Source organism: Octopus bimaculoides, chromosome 5 (assembly GCF_046866305.1).
Source record: "Octopus bimaculoides isolate indiv1 chromosome 5, ASM4686630v1, whole genome shotgun sequence".
Taxonomy (NCBI): domain Eukaryota; kingdom Metazoa; phylum Mollusca; class Cephalopoda; order Octopoda; family Octopodidae; genus Octopus; species Octopus bimaculoides.
Window position 1 is genome coordinate 89,685,550 of NC_142932.1, and position 14,508 is coordinate 89,700,057.

At 32.7% G+C, this 14,508-nt stretch overlaps 1 protein-coding gene across 50 annotated transcripts in view; it reads left to right on the forward strand.

Moving 5' to 3' along the window:
- Window positions 1-3,537, forward strand: part of LOC106869124 (sorbin and SH3 domain-containing protein 1) — a 487,488-nt gene extending 483,951 nt beyond the window's left edge. For all 50 annotated transcript variants that reach the window (XM_089352588.1, XM_089352590.1, XM_089352584.1 and 47 more), the window contains one exon: window positions 3,452-3,537. In XM_089352588.1, coding sequence (XP_089208714.1) covers window positions 3,452-3,453 — 2 coding nt within the window. In that variant the 3' untranslated portion in view covers window positions 3,454-3,537. The remainder of the gene's footprint in view (window positions 1-3,451) is intronic.
- Window positions 3,538-14,508: the final 10,971 nt, after the last annotated feature.

Consider the following 14,508-nt stretch of genomic DNA (forward strand, 5'->3'; position numbering starts at 1 on the left):
AACTCTCCTGAAGTATTTTCCCTTTCTGATATTATTGATATTCATAATCAGCAATACTACATTTCATGTGTGTGTGTGTGCGTACGCGCATATTTATAATGAATACATTTTATTGCTAACTAGGTGGAATATACTCACTGAGGAGGTTTCATAAGACTAAAACATGTCCTTGCTTTTACCGGTTGAGACACGATCTACTGCATTGTCCAAAAATGTTGAATGAAATTATTGGATTATCTCCCTTACTTGTTTTAATTCCTTTGATGAAATCAGTTGATTGTTTTACAATTCCTTCTCTTTATTAACTGGCATTCTGTCACTTTACACTTACAACAGTGAGTGTTCCAGTTGATCTGATCAACAGAACAGCCTGCTCAAGAAATTAGTATGCAATTGACTGAGCATTCCACAGACACATGTAATCTTAATGTAGTTCTCAGAGAAATTCAGCAGGACACAGAATGTAAGACTAGCCCTTTGAAATACAAGTACTAATCATTTTTGCCAGCTGAGTGGACTGGAGCAACATAAAATAAAGTGTCTTGCTCAAGGACACAACACACCACCAGATATCGAACTCACGACCTTATGAACCAAATAACCTAACCACTAACCCACAGGCCTTCATAATTCATACTATTTGTGTGTGTGTGAACAGTATTTCTATTTTTTCCCATCAGCCATATTGTTGATCAAGTATTCAGTTGCTTTTTATAGTCATGACCAGATTTTCAGGGTATGTTTCTCAGTTGGAGACTTAAATTTGTAATCTCTTTTAAAATTTTGTAGTTTTATTTATAGAAATTACATAAAATTCCATAGAATACATGAATAATTTCTATATAAGACTCTATTTCTAGCCTTGCTTTAATGCAATCCAACTCTAAAATGAAATCTTGGCCTATCAGTTATTAAACCCATGTTATATTTCTATGTATAAGCAGCGAATTTAAAGAGCATCTGCCATTAATTAGTTTGATAGACTGCATCTTTTGTAGAGGCATAAGCATAGATGTGTAGTGAAGAAAGTCAACTTCCCAATCATGTGATTTCAAATTCAGTCAGTCCCTACTATAGCCCCAGGCCAACCATAGCCTTGAGAGTACATTTGGTAGATGGAAACTGAAAGAATCCCGTCATATATAAACACATATGTGCATGTGTGTGTCTATTTGGTTACATTTGCACTGCTCCAAAAATTATTCAGCTACAAGCAGTGGTATTGTTATAGTTTCCCCCTATCAACAAAACATTTCCAGGCTTCAAACATGTGGAATAAGAAATCCTTTATTTGAAAATAGGTAAGGGTTAATGAAAAGAAGAGCATTCAGCTGAAAAACAATGCTTTAATAAGCTCGTATGGAAAAACAGACATTCAACAAACAAATTTTTCCAGTAAATATGTGTGTGTTTCCCTGCTTTTCAAGACTAGAATTAAGCAATAAGATGATTTTTTTCCCCCATATTTATCACTACAGGGTCTAATTTTGATGAATTAATATATCTTAGCTCACTATATTAAGCATGTTAGCAAACAATTATTTTGTTCTTCATTCAGCCAGCATCCTTTATTACTTTTCCACTATCATTCTTTCATATGTGAACAGCAAAATGATCTTGTAGTTAACTTCGAATAATTTATTATTAGACTTCTCCACAATTACACTATACCATTCTTGCATAAAACGCCACTTAAGTATATTGCTATGTACAGTTATTCATGACTGGTGGTGACTGACTGACAACATGGACAACAACAACAATAACAATAATCCTTTCTACTGAAGGTACAAGGCCTGAAATTTGGTGGGAGGTGACTAGTCAACTACGACCCCAGTTATTTCACTGGTACTTAATTTATCAACCCTGAAAGGATGAAAGGTAAAGTCGACCTCAGCAGAATTTGAACTTAGAACATGATGACAGGCAAAATACCACTAAGCATTTTGCCTGGCATGCTAATTCTGCCAGCTTGCCTAATAATAATAATGATAATGTAAATTGGCTATTAACAACAGTAGCAGTGTTTGTAACAAATAATAATTAGTACATCCAACATGAATTGGATGTGCTTCTTAGATTACCTTAACCTGCTTGTTGAGAGATACTGTCTCATCTTGACAACACATGCTAATTAAGCACCAGCCAATGAAATAATCATTTACACTGGTGGATGGCATTCACTTGATTTCACCATTTCACCATTTCTGTGGATCATTCATGGCAGTCTACGTCTCACCAAACTCCAGAATGAAAATCAGTTGAACTGACATTGAATAATAATGGCAAACAGCTAGTGACATCACAAAAGGCTGGCAGGCTATGAACAAATTAGTTATTAGCATATGTTGTCAACATGAAATAGTGTCTCTGGACATTAACAGCAGGCTAAGGTGATCTAATTTAAGTTTGATGTGCTAATTATTAATAATGTAACAGCTGTGAAAAGATAAAGAGATAAAGCAATGAATAAGACTTCATTCAATACCTGCACAGTTGCTTTTGTAAATAGAGGAAGGCATGGTAGTATGTTTAAAAAAGTTTGCTCCACATCAACATGGTTTTGGGTTCAGTCCCATTGCTCAGCACCACAGCTTCAAGTGAAGCAAAATATTTTGAGTGAAATTTGATAGACAGTAACTGTTTGGAAGTCCATTGAAGGGATGACTCCTGATGCGGAGTGATTGTTATCAATTATAATTAAGTAAGAATTGATTATTATAATTACAAAAATTGCAGTAAATTATAATTTCAAGCATCAAGTGCATCCCAAAAGCATATTCTTTTTTTATTTAGTCAGATGACCCGTCCAGGCTGATGAAGTTGTAATTTCGTCCTTGGTCAGTTCTGATGAAGTAGGCCTTTGATGAAAGACATTCCAGCTATGATTACTCCATCCTTTATTTTACAATTAAATTATTCAATATGTCTGTCCTTTTTAAGACAGTTTCATCTTGAAAAGTAGGTACAGCAACTCCATAGAGATATTTCATTGGTTTATGATTACTGAGATGATAGTTGGTGTTCAGTTTGAGCTCATCTGTAAGTTGGTACCCGAAGGGAAAAACAAAGGATCTTCAATGCAGTTACTGAGTGCTGGAAGCAGCAGTCACATCACTCTCAAATTACATTATCTTATTTAAAAAAAAGCAAAGAATGGTACATTGGATAATGTAGTCTTAGATACTCATAAAAAGATAGAACAGTTAGCTGGAATGCTTTTGACTATAGTTCTGCTCAATTATACTATAGTAGCAGCAGAAAAGAAACATTATGTTTGTGACTGTTCATGAGTGAACCTTTGACATACAACTAGTTAGCCTTTTTTTTTTTTGTTGTTTTGGTTCTATTTGGAATGTTTTTTCTGTATAACAGCAGCACTGTCTCTGGTATGTGATCAGTACTCCAAAACATAAAAATTTATTTATTTTTTCCATTCTTTTACTTTCAGGATCCCAGCAATGAAAGATTGAAGAGAACTGATTAGCTCCCCATTAAAAAACAAGACAAAAAAATAGAAAATGGAAAAAAAAGAAATGCAGAATTTATGAAGCCATACTACATATATGCCAAAATCTATTTATTTAATTTATTTTAATGATATTTTTTTTAATAATCTAGAGAACTACTTGTTAATTAGGAAAACAGTTTCTTTTAAAATTCACTGGCTGTACTTTACACTGCTCAACGTTTATATATAATAATTCATTAATTTCTCATTAAATATTATTTCATAGGACAGAACATTCTTCAAACTTTTTAAAATATATACTATTGCATATGTATGCCACTGTTTGTGCACTCCATACTATTTCACACGTATGTGCACATATATGTGTGTGTATCTTTTGTAAACTGGGTTATTGAACTAGACTTAAGGTTTTATTCAAATGTACTTCATTATCAAAGGCTTTGAGCAAAACCTTAAGAACTGGCTATATAATTCCATTTAACTTAACATTTGAATAATATATTAATATATGTATGCATGTATATGCATATATATATATATATATATATATATATATATATATATATATATATATATATATATATATATATATATATATATATATATATATATATATATATATATATATATATATATATATATATATATATATATATATATATATATATAGGTACAAAATATATACATATACAATAGTATTTCTCTTACCTGACATTCTAGCTAACACACATTAAATGCATTGAGTCCATTTTATTTCTACAGAGATTTATTCCAGACGCTCAGTTTCTATTCTTTAATTTTTTCAAAACTTTATTTTAGTTATTTTTCTTGTAGTTTGGCTAAGATTTTTAGATCTACAAATTTTAAAGATGACTTTGACAGCTTTTGGTTCTATGTTTTTGAAATCAACATCCCGTCCCCTTTCAATATTGCACTGTCTCTTTCATAATGATAACAATAATATGAATAAGGCAAGTATTTTTATTCTATGTATGTCTCTATGTATTTATGTATATGTGTTTGTGTATAAGCTATCTGTAAGTAAAAATATTTACAAAGCACACACACACAGATGTAAACATATGTAAATGTGTGTGTGTGTATATAGATACATATTTAGTTACACAATTAAGTAACTAACAGTGGGAAGGAGATTCAGTTGTTAAGTTTACTTAACAATGTACAAATATCAAAAAGTGAGGGAAAAAAGCACTATTTTCTCCTTCCTTGAAAATATGCTGCTCAAGCTAGCATGGTCAAATGGGTTTAAATAGTAAAACTCTAAATAATGAAGAGTTCATTTTGTTTTCGCATGTACACAGTATTCTTACTGTTGATTCTCCTTAAGAAATCATTTTCCCCATGAACCAAATTAAAATCTCCAAACTGGGTTTTAATTTGGCAATTTTCAATATCTATTTTGTTTTTAAATCATCATCTAGTATACTTAGCATTGTATACCTATTTCTTTTATTAGTCTTGTAGACTGTTTAGCTAGTGTACTGTTTAATTAATGTTTGTTAACAGTTGAATGAAAACTAGTTTTCTTCTTTTTTTTTTTTTAAACCTAACATCTCCACAATCCACTTGTAGTTCTTAACCATTGGTTTTTGTTATCATCACCTTATTGTATTTTCCCTTCTAGAACCTCTTTGCTGAGCACAAGCTGGCTCTTGTTGACTGCAGTACAAAAGTTCACCAATGTTTGTACTCCTGTGCTACCTAAAAGAAATGTTCTTTCATTGACAGCACATTATGTTGTCCATATACTTGAGGTAGATTAACAGCATACATCTGATTATATTATACATTTCCTGGTACAGATTAGCAACATACAACATATGATGTTGTCCGTATGGTGAGTGCAGATTGGCAACACATCATATTATATTGTCTATATGCTGGATGTAGATTTTTTTCCTGTCAACATTTCATTGCTGGTTTACCTTGTTTTTATATTATTTAACTTTTAAGGTATTCATTTTAATAACATTACGCAAAAGCTGTCAAAGTTACAACACCATGCTAACATTTTATAGTCATAGATTTTGCTGTGGTTAGAACAAACAGGAATTTGTGGCTTACAGTACCATCTTGCCACCAACTTATTTATATTTATTTGTATATACATGCATGGCTACATTTCATTTTCTTTCCTTATTTTTTTAAGCCTTAAATCAAGTTCATAACAAGGGCATATTTTTTTCCTCCCTATATTTACATTCAGACACAACAAATCCCAGACTCACTTCCAAGAACATAAATTATTTTTAAGCACTTTTAAAAATAATTCAGTCTTTACAAATATATATTTTTAATAATTATATAAAGCCTTTCAATTAGCCATACTTGGCATTCGTTATGACTATTCTTTTTTTAATTATTGTTTTTACTATTATTGTTATAAAAATTTAAAGTGTTTAAACTAAACAAAGTAAAAATTGGAATTTCCTGTGAGGCTTACATTATGTCACACAAGTTGAGTCTTTTTCACTGTTAAGTAAATCATGGCCCAGGAATAAAGTTTTCCTTAACTAACAAAGTACTTCTTTTACCAGTAAAAGTTACAGAAAGACGATAAAGCAGCACAATTTTATAGAGTAATAATGTCGCAATGCATAGAATTCATGTGCACTTTTGCATGTGCAATTTGGAAATAAAGTTAGTGCATGATTTTAGATGGTATATTATTTGACCAGTGCAGATACAGTTAATTAGCCAATAAAGACAACTTCTTTTTATTTTTTGTTTTGTATTGTTTTTTTTTTTACATTAAAAAAAAGTTATTTATTTTAATAAGATATATTCTCTTAGAATAATCAAAGAGAAAGATTTTATTTTAAAGTGTTGTCTTTTAATAACCACAGATGAGAAAAAAAATATTACACCACTCTGCAATATGAATTTGAAAAGTGTTTGAATAAATTTGCAGAGGAAGGAAAATGATAATAATAATATTTTACATCATCTGGACTTCTGTGAAAATAAATTGCTAAGCCAAACAAAAACCTGAAGCTGATCAACAACGATGGGTTATTTATTGATATGATAACATCATGCTTATAAGGTTAGCAACTGTTATCTGCATGAGATAATTAGTGATGCCAGTTATAACTGTTATGTTTTAGGCTGGAAGATATGAAGATCCAGTTTATTTTGGCATCTATTGCTGCTATATCTGCCAAAGCCAGTTGTTATCGCTCTTACAGTTTCATGCTTTTTCAGAACTTGACACGCAATGAATGCCTCCTACTCCACTTCAAAGAGAAATTGCATGTAGGTCTCTGTTTTTTTTTATTTTTGATGGAATAAAAAAAATAAATCTGACATCAAAATGAATTGGTTGTTTTTGAGTTTGTTTGTGTGTGTGTAACTAAGATATTGGCATTCCATTCTTAATAACAATGGTTCTAACAAGGCATGCTGTTTTGAGGAGAGTGGTTTGTTTATTACATTGACCACAGTACTTGATTTTATCAACTCCAGTGGTATGAATAGCAAAGTTTTCAGTGGGATTTGAAACTCAGACTGCAAAGAGTCAGAAAAAATGCAGTAAGGTATTTTTTCAATGTTCAAACAACTCTGCCAATGATTTCTAACAGAGAACAAAACCAAGACTTTGGGCAGGGGGTATGCAGTTGATTAAAAGCATTCCGGTACTTGTCTGCTATTTTTTGATTGACCTTTCAATGCTAACAGCCTGGATTTGAATTCCACCTTCTTAAATTAGCACAAAACCACAGAGTTATAGAATGAGGTATAATCAATTCAATCAGCAATATATTTTGAGCATAGTGTAACTTTAACTGAAAAGATGAAGAGATATGACTAAATAAAGCAAAACATTTTATCCTACATAAATCATAATGGTATCAATGATTACTATATTACATTTTGGACAAGAAGAGTAATCAATTTAATCAACCCTTGTACTTGGCTGGTACTTTATTTTATTAACCCCAGAAAAATGTAAAACAGTTTACTTTGGCATGATTTGAACTTAGAATACAAAGACCCACAACTAAATATCCAACACTAATAACTCTGAAAAGAGTATTGTTGATTAAATTGATCTCATTTTAATAATGGATACTTACAATAGGGATCTCAAAAGGGGTAAAAGAAAAACTTGAACTCAGTAAGTATATATACATGTACACACACACACACATATATATAACAATGTAGATCAAACCAACTTCCTGAGCTTGCTCAGTTGAATATTTTTTTCCTAATCACAACATTTAATAGTTTATTTTGGCTATTTCTAATATAGAAACTTTGAGAGTAATTCAATTCATCTTATTACATGAAGTTATGAACTGTTAAAATCGTGATATAAAAGACTGACAAATTGTCTTGTTGAGATAAAATATCAGTGAAGATAGTTGAAACAATTCGTAGTACCTATTTTGGGAAGATGGAATGTCAAATACTCTCATGTAATCAATTATGTTGACCAATGGCAAGCACCAGATACATGGATCAAACACCACCAATGGGATTGTTACTCTTTTCTGTCTCAAATTGGTGTACACTCATATAACTAAAAGCATTAAGATCTTCTCCTGCACTCTGCTACAGTAATCCCTTGCCATATTGCAGTTTATTATTTAAGCTTATGTTGATTCCTCCATGGTGTTGTTTTGCATTTATAATAAATAAAATATACAAATTATAAAAATATACAGTATTGTACTGTTTTTACTTCACGGATTTTCACCTATTATGGTGGGTTTTGGAACGTAATACTTGCAATAGTTGAGGGGTTACAGTAATTCTGTTATCCAATACCATTGGTAATAATGATAAATATTTTAATCTTTCCATATGGCCACAAATTTGTAAAAGTTGATTGAGCTTGGTATATTACAGTTAATTTATAGACCTCTGTGAAGATGAAGAGTAAAGTGGATTCAATGACAATTGAACTCATTAGCTGGAATATTTGGCAGATTCTCAAACATCAACTCACTGCAGAGAAATCAATCCCAAAACACTGTGTTCAGATGTAAAAAAAAAAAAAACCAACTAAATAATAAAAACAGAACTGTCATGGGTTGATGACTTCAACAAAGAAATGACCACTCAAATCTCTGGTAGAAACATTAAAAATTTGAAAATGATTAATAACTGCAGCAGTGTAAATACCAAAAGTTAATCTTGATAGCCAACTTAACATGGAGGCTATGTTAAAAGAGAGAATACTGCATTATTTTACCTTGACAGGACTCTCATGAGGACTAATGATGCATAAAAGCACTTGTAATTATATTGTTGGCAGATGAGAAACAAAATGTTGTTATTATTAATAGCTGAGCTGACCAGCAAAACCAACAGATGTTTAACTCATTAAATTCCTGTGTTGTAAATAAATACTTTTTTGTGGATAAACAACATACTGAAATGTCATTAGCAATTTTGTCTTAGGTACCTTTTGACAGACATTAGTTTTACATAGTTTGTTTATTTACTAACTAGCCAATGGCTATAAGACATCCAAGACCAATAGCTGCAGGAATTTATAACGCTCAACTTCAAGTATAAAATGCAACAGTAAGGAATGCAATCCACTTGACAACAGCCACTGTCCCTGTGGACACCTCTCACAAACACACAGACTGATTCACTAGGCTTAAATATCTTCTTTTCTGTCATTCATTCTAACAACAATATTTTTGCTAATAATGAATAAATATTTTATATTTGGAACTTCACACAGACTTGTTCATCCATCTTTCAATGCTACACAAAATATCTTATCATTACAGTACCAATAATTATTTCTAACATAGTCACAAGGATTCAAATTTTGAGGGGACAAATGAGCTCGATTAAGCTGACTCTAGTGGCTGACTTCCAAGATATTCCCAAAGACACTGAAGGCAGAGTCAACCTCAGTGGCATTTAAACTTAATTTTGTGGGGAGAGGGTTTGCCAATTATATTTACTAGTATTTGGCTGGTATTTTTATTTTTCTACTCCAGAGGAGTGAAAGGCAAAGCTAACCTCAGTGGATTTGAACTCAATGTAAAGAGTCAGAATGAATACTACATGCCATTTTGTCTAATTCTCTAATGATTCTGTCAATTAATCACTCCTGCCTTTATCTATAATAATTATAAGACCAGAAATTTGTTGGGTAGGGGCAGTCAATTATATATCAAACCCAGTATATGCCTGGTTCTTTATATTTGTATGCACTGCAGTTGATATCATTGACTGTTCTCACTCCACAAATTTCTGGCCTTGTGTGCATATCAAAATAATAATAATAATAATTATTATTATTATTACTATTATTAAGGTGGTGAGCTGATAGAATTGTTAGCATGCTGGAAAAAATGCTTAGCAATATTTTGTCTGTTTTTAAATTCTGAGTTCAAATGCTGTCAAAGTTGACTTTGCCTTTCATCCTTTCTGGGTACTTATTTTAATAAGTACCAGTTAAGCATACTGCAGGATGTCTTGGTGATAGCACTGTTCAAACACTAGCAGTGTTGATGAAAGCAGATAAAGCTCCAGGAACAGATGGCAAAATAACAGAGATGTTAAGGTACATGGAAGAGCTGTGGAAAATCCTCATTCTATGCTTCAGTTGCTATCTGAAGGAGGATAAAATTCTCTTGCTGTGGAAAGAGTCAATTACCATCTTGCTTCATAAGGGTGATAAAGAAAATTTAAGAAACTATTGACCCATATGCCCCATTTCTCCCCTCTATAAACTGTTAACAAAAATCATAGTCACCAGTCTATTGATACATCTAGATGACTAGTAGCTAAGAGAGCAAGCAGGTTTCCCTAAGAATCACTTATTCACTAGCACAGCTAATAGATTCTGCAAAAGAAAACAAGCTGCCTATGTGCATTGCTTTGGTCAACTACAAAAAACCCGTCAATAGTGTCAAAATGGAAATACAAACACTTTTGAAGCAGTATACACCAAACCACTTGGGGAACTCTGGATACACCACTGATATCTCTACTATCACCACTAGTAAGAGTTCCAATTGCAAAGGGTGTCAAACAAAGAGATACCATCTCTCCAAAGCTCTTCGCCACATATCTAGAAACAGTCATCAGAGACATTAACTGGACAAGTGGCATGAGCATAAACAGCAAGCTACTAACATACCTCCAATCCACAGGTGACATTATATTCATCACTGAAATCATAAATCAGCTGTAGACCATGTTGACATAGCTGGACACCCATAGCTCAGCAGTAAGGCATAAAATGAAACATATGAAAATAAAATACATGCAGTCTGAAAATGTAACACAAGACTAAATAGAAGTGAAAAACAATGAAATCAGAAAGTAAAGGAGTACATCTATTTAGGGAACACAGTAAGCATGTGCTGAACATGGATGCTGAAATCTCAAAAGAGAATAAAGGCAGGATGGAAGGCAGTTATCTCAATAAAGGATGTGCTCAAAGCAAAGTTGGGCAAGAGCATACATGCCAGACCCTGTCTACCAGCATTCTTATATGAAAGTGAGACATGGACTACTACAAAGAAAGAACATCAACTGGCTTTGATGCAAAGGGCCATGGAAAGATCCATGCTAAGAATATCATTGCAAGAGCTAATTCCAGTCTGATTAATACACTCACAAGCATATATATATATATATGTGTGTGTGTGTGTGTGTATTTTCCTTGTCTTGACATGTGCATTGATTATAAACAAAAAGTCATCATTCATACAAATAGTGCCAAAATCCTCTACAAAAGCATGTCCAGGTTCTTTATTCTTCAATAGATTATATTAACTTCCTTAGAAAGAGGTGAGAGTAGGTAACAGGAAGAGCATCTGGCTGCAACAAAGTTGTCTTCTGTCTCAGTCAAACATTGAAAAGTAGATATTGAAATAGTGATGAGAAGAAGGATCTCAAATCCCAGATTCAAATCATGAACCTTTATTTTTAAACTAAAGGTATTAATGCCAATGTCCACTAAACTATGGCACATTGGGGTGGGTTGTTATCAAGATTATGATATTCTGGAATCATCTTTAGTGTATAAGACCTGTCAGGCTAAGTAAGATCTTAGTTGTGGCCAATGCTGGGGTTTTGTAACTGGCACTTGTGCCAGTGGCATGTAAAAAGCACCCACTACACTCTTGGAGTGGTTGGCATTAGGAAGGGCATCCAGCTGTAGAAACCATGCCAAATCAGATTGGAACCTGGTGCAGATCCCCATCTTACCAGTTTTCAGTCAAACCATCCAACCCATGCGATATAGAAAATGGACATTAAATGATGATGATGATGATTATGATTACATTTCAATCAGTTTGATATCTAATCATTATCAGGTGTTATATTCCTAGATATATGTACATCATTCCAGACTGAATTCCAACTAAGAATATTTCTTTCTGTAAAATAACAGTGTTAACTGCTACGGCCTGTTACTGAAACCTCCCAGTGACACCATGTATTTCTGGTCTCACTGCATATGGTTAAATCACAAGGAAATGTAATTTTTTGGCATTTTTGCAATATTTCATAATTAAACTTTATTTAGCACTCAAAGGCAGTGAATTGGCAGAATTGTTAGCCTGTTGGGTAAAATGTTTAGTGGCATTTCATCCATCTTTAGGTTCTGAGTTCAAATTCTGCCAATGTCAGCTTTGCTTTTCATCCCTTTGGGCTTGATAAAATAAGTACCAGTTGAGCGCTAGAGTCAATGTAACTGGCTTACCCCTCCCTAAAATTGCTGGCCTTGTGCCAAAATTTGAAACCAATATTTAGCACTCATTTAAATATCCTTAAAACCATGTCATATATACAGAACTAAATATTTTCTCAAATTATGAAAATGTACCATTGGTAGTACATTTGGCAATTATGTGAAGTTTTGCAATGAACCACCGGTGGTACATGTAATACACTACATCTTTAGAGTGTATGTTTACAATATTTTATACCTACATCATATTTCAATAAGTTTGACTTTTAATGATCAGGTGTTTAATTCTTGTATATATTTTATGTACATAGTCTCAGACTAAATTCAAACTTAGAAACTTTCTTGACCGTTGTTAGAAATGTCCTCAGCACACTGAAGTCGATTGTTATTAAAAACAATATTATAATTTTGCGTGGTGTTCACTTTGTCTATAGATTGTATATTTACAAATTTACAATGCGCATATCTACATTATGTTTCATAAAGGCATAAATACGTGGAACATTGTAATGTTATCAACAATAGTTGCTTACCACTTTCTGGAGGCTAAATCTCACAAATGCAATCTTTCATGTAGAATTACAAACAAAAGGTTAAGGTGAGGTAAGAAAATTAGAAGTCATGTTTAAGTTAATGATTAAAAGATAAAGCATGACTTTCTTTAATTAGCATTTAAGTAGGTGAGGTACAACCAGTAACATATTCACCTGGCAAAGGAGAGATATGTGGGGTAATTACTGCCAGGAGGAGGGAGGTTGTTGTTTAGTTCTAAGTCAATGTTGATCAAATACACTTGTGATCAAAAGCATTCCAACCATGACTGTCTCATCTCTTTAAGGATAATCTAGGATACATTATCTAACATGTCCTCTTTTCTTTTTTTAAGATGTTAGGGATGTGATTTGGAGGAGGTGTGATTTGCTATTTCTGGGCTCATGCAGGTCTTTGTATGCAAAGTGACATAAGGATGGTAGATGACAAAGTTGATAGTGCACCAGACAAAATATTTTGTGATGTGTAATGTATGACCTTTTACTCTCTTAGTTCAAATCCTATTCATATGTTAGTTTAAAAATAAAAGTTACAAGTTCAAATTCAACTTGGGACCTCATATATTCCTACACTCATGTCAGAAATTATATATGAAGAGAGATGGCTGAGTGGATAATACATTAGTCAAACTACTTATAAGGCATGAGTTGAAATTCACAGCATTTATATTTCTGGAGGAAACACTGTTCTACATTATTATCAAGAAATGCTATTTATAATAAGGGAAAAATATATATTTTTTTATGTGGGAAGACTTCTTTTTAATAGCATTAAACTCTTCACTGAGCTAATTGTTGTTGGTACAGACAATCATTACTTTCTTTGAATTCCCAATGTCACCCTGTCATAGTAATAAATTACTTGCATAGACACTGTGACCATAAAATTAAAGTAGAAAGACTGGTGTGAGGTTTAAGAATTTTCATACTTTAGATTCAGATCATAACCAATGCAAATCAAGCTACAACTTGAAGTCAAACTAAGCTGTGAACTCAATTTAGCCAGGAGCTCAGTTTCTTAAAAGGAGGGGTAAGGAGGGATTGAACACTGGAGTACCTGTGGATCATGAGTTCAAATTCACACCAAGCATTTTATTGTTTTTCTGAGAATAGCACACTATTTTATTCTATACTGCCTCAATTCGCCGAGCAGTTAAAAACAATCATCAGACAAATCAAATAGCTAGGATAAGTTGCTGTTTTTTTTAACTGTTAAACTCCTCTATACATGACCTAGTTGTTCATAATATGATTAACTTTAGTAGTAAAAGATTTATAGTTCAAATTAAATTTGGCACTATTCATATTCAGGAACAGAACATCTGGTGAGAATCAGAGAGCAAACTAATTGAAATATAGTGTAGAATATATATATACTCTCTTTACTCTTTAGTCTTTTACTTGTTTCAGTCATTTGACTGTGGCCATGCTAGAGCACCGCCTTTAGTCGAGCAAATCGACCCCAGGACTTATTCTTTGGAAGCCTAGGACTTATTCTATCGGTCTCTTTTGCCGAACCGCTAAGTTACAGGGACGTAAACACACCAGCATCTGTTGTCAAGTGATGTTGGGGGGGGGGGGACTATTGGATTTTACTCACAAGGTATTGGAATTTTATATGTATACCATTCTGCCTAAACAATGAATTTACAAATACAATATCCCTGCATTCACTCTCTATTTCCTATCTTATCTAAATTAACTATTGCTTAACCATCCTCTCACACCATCTCTGATGATGGGATATAATAAATATCCTGGAAACAGCTGTAAGACCTTCTATTTAT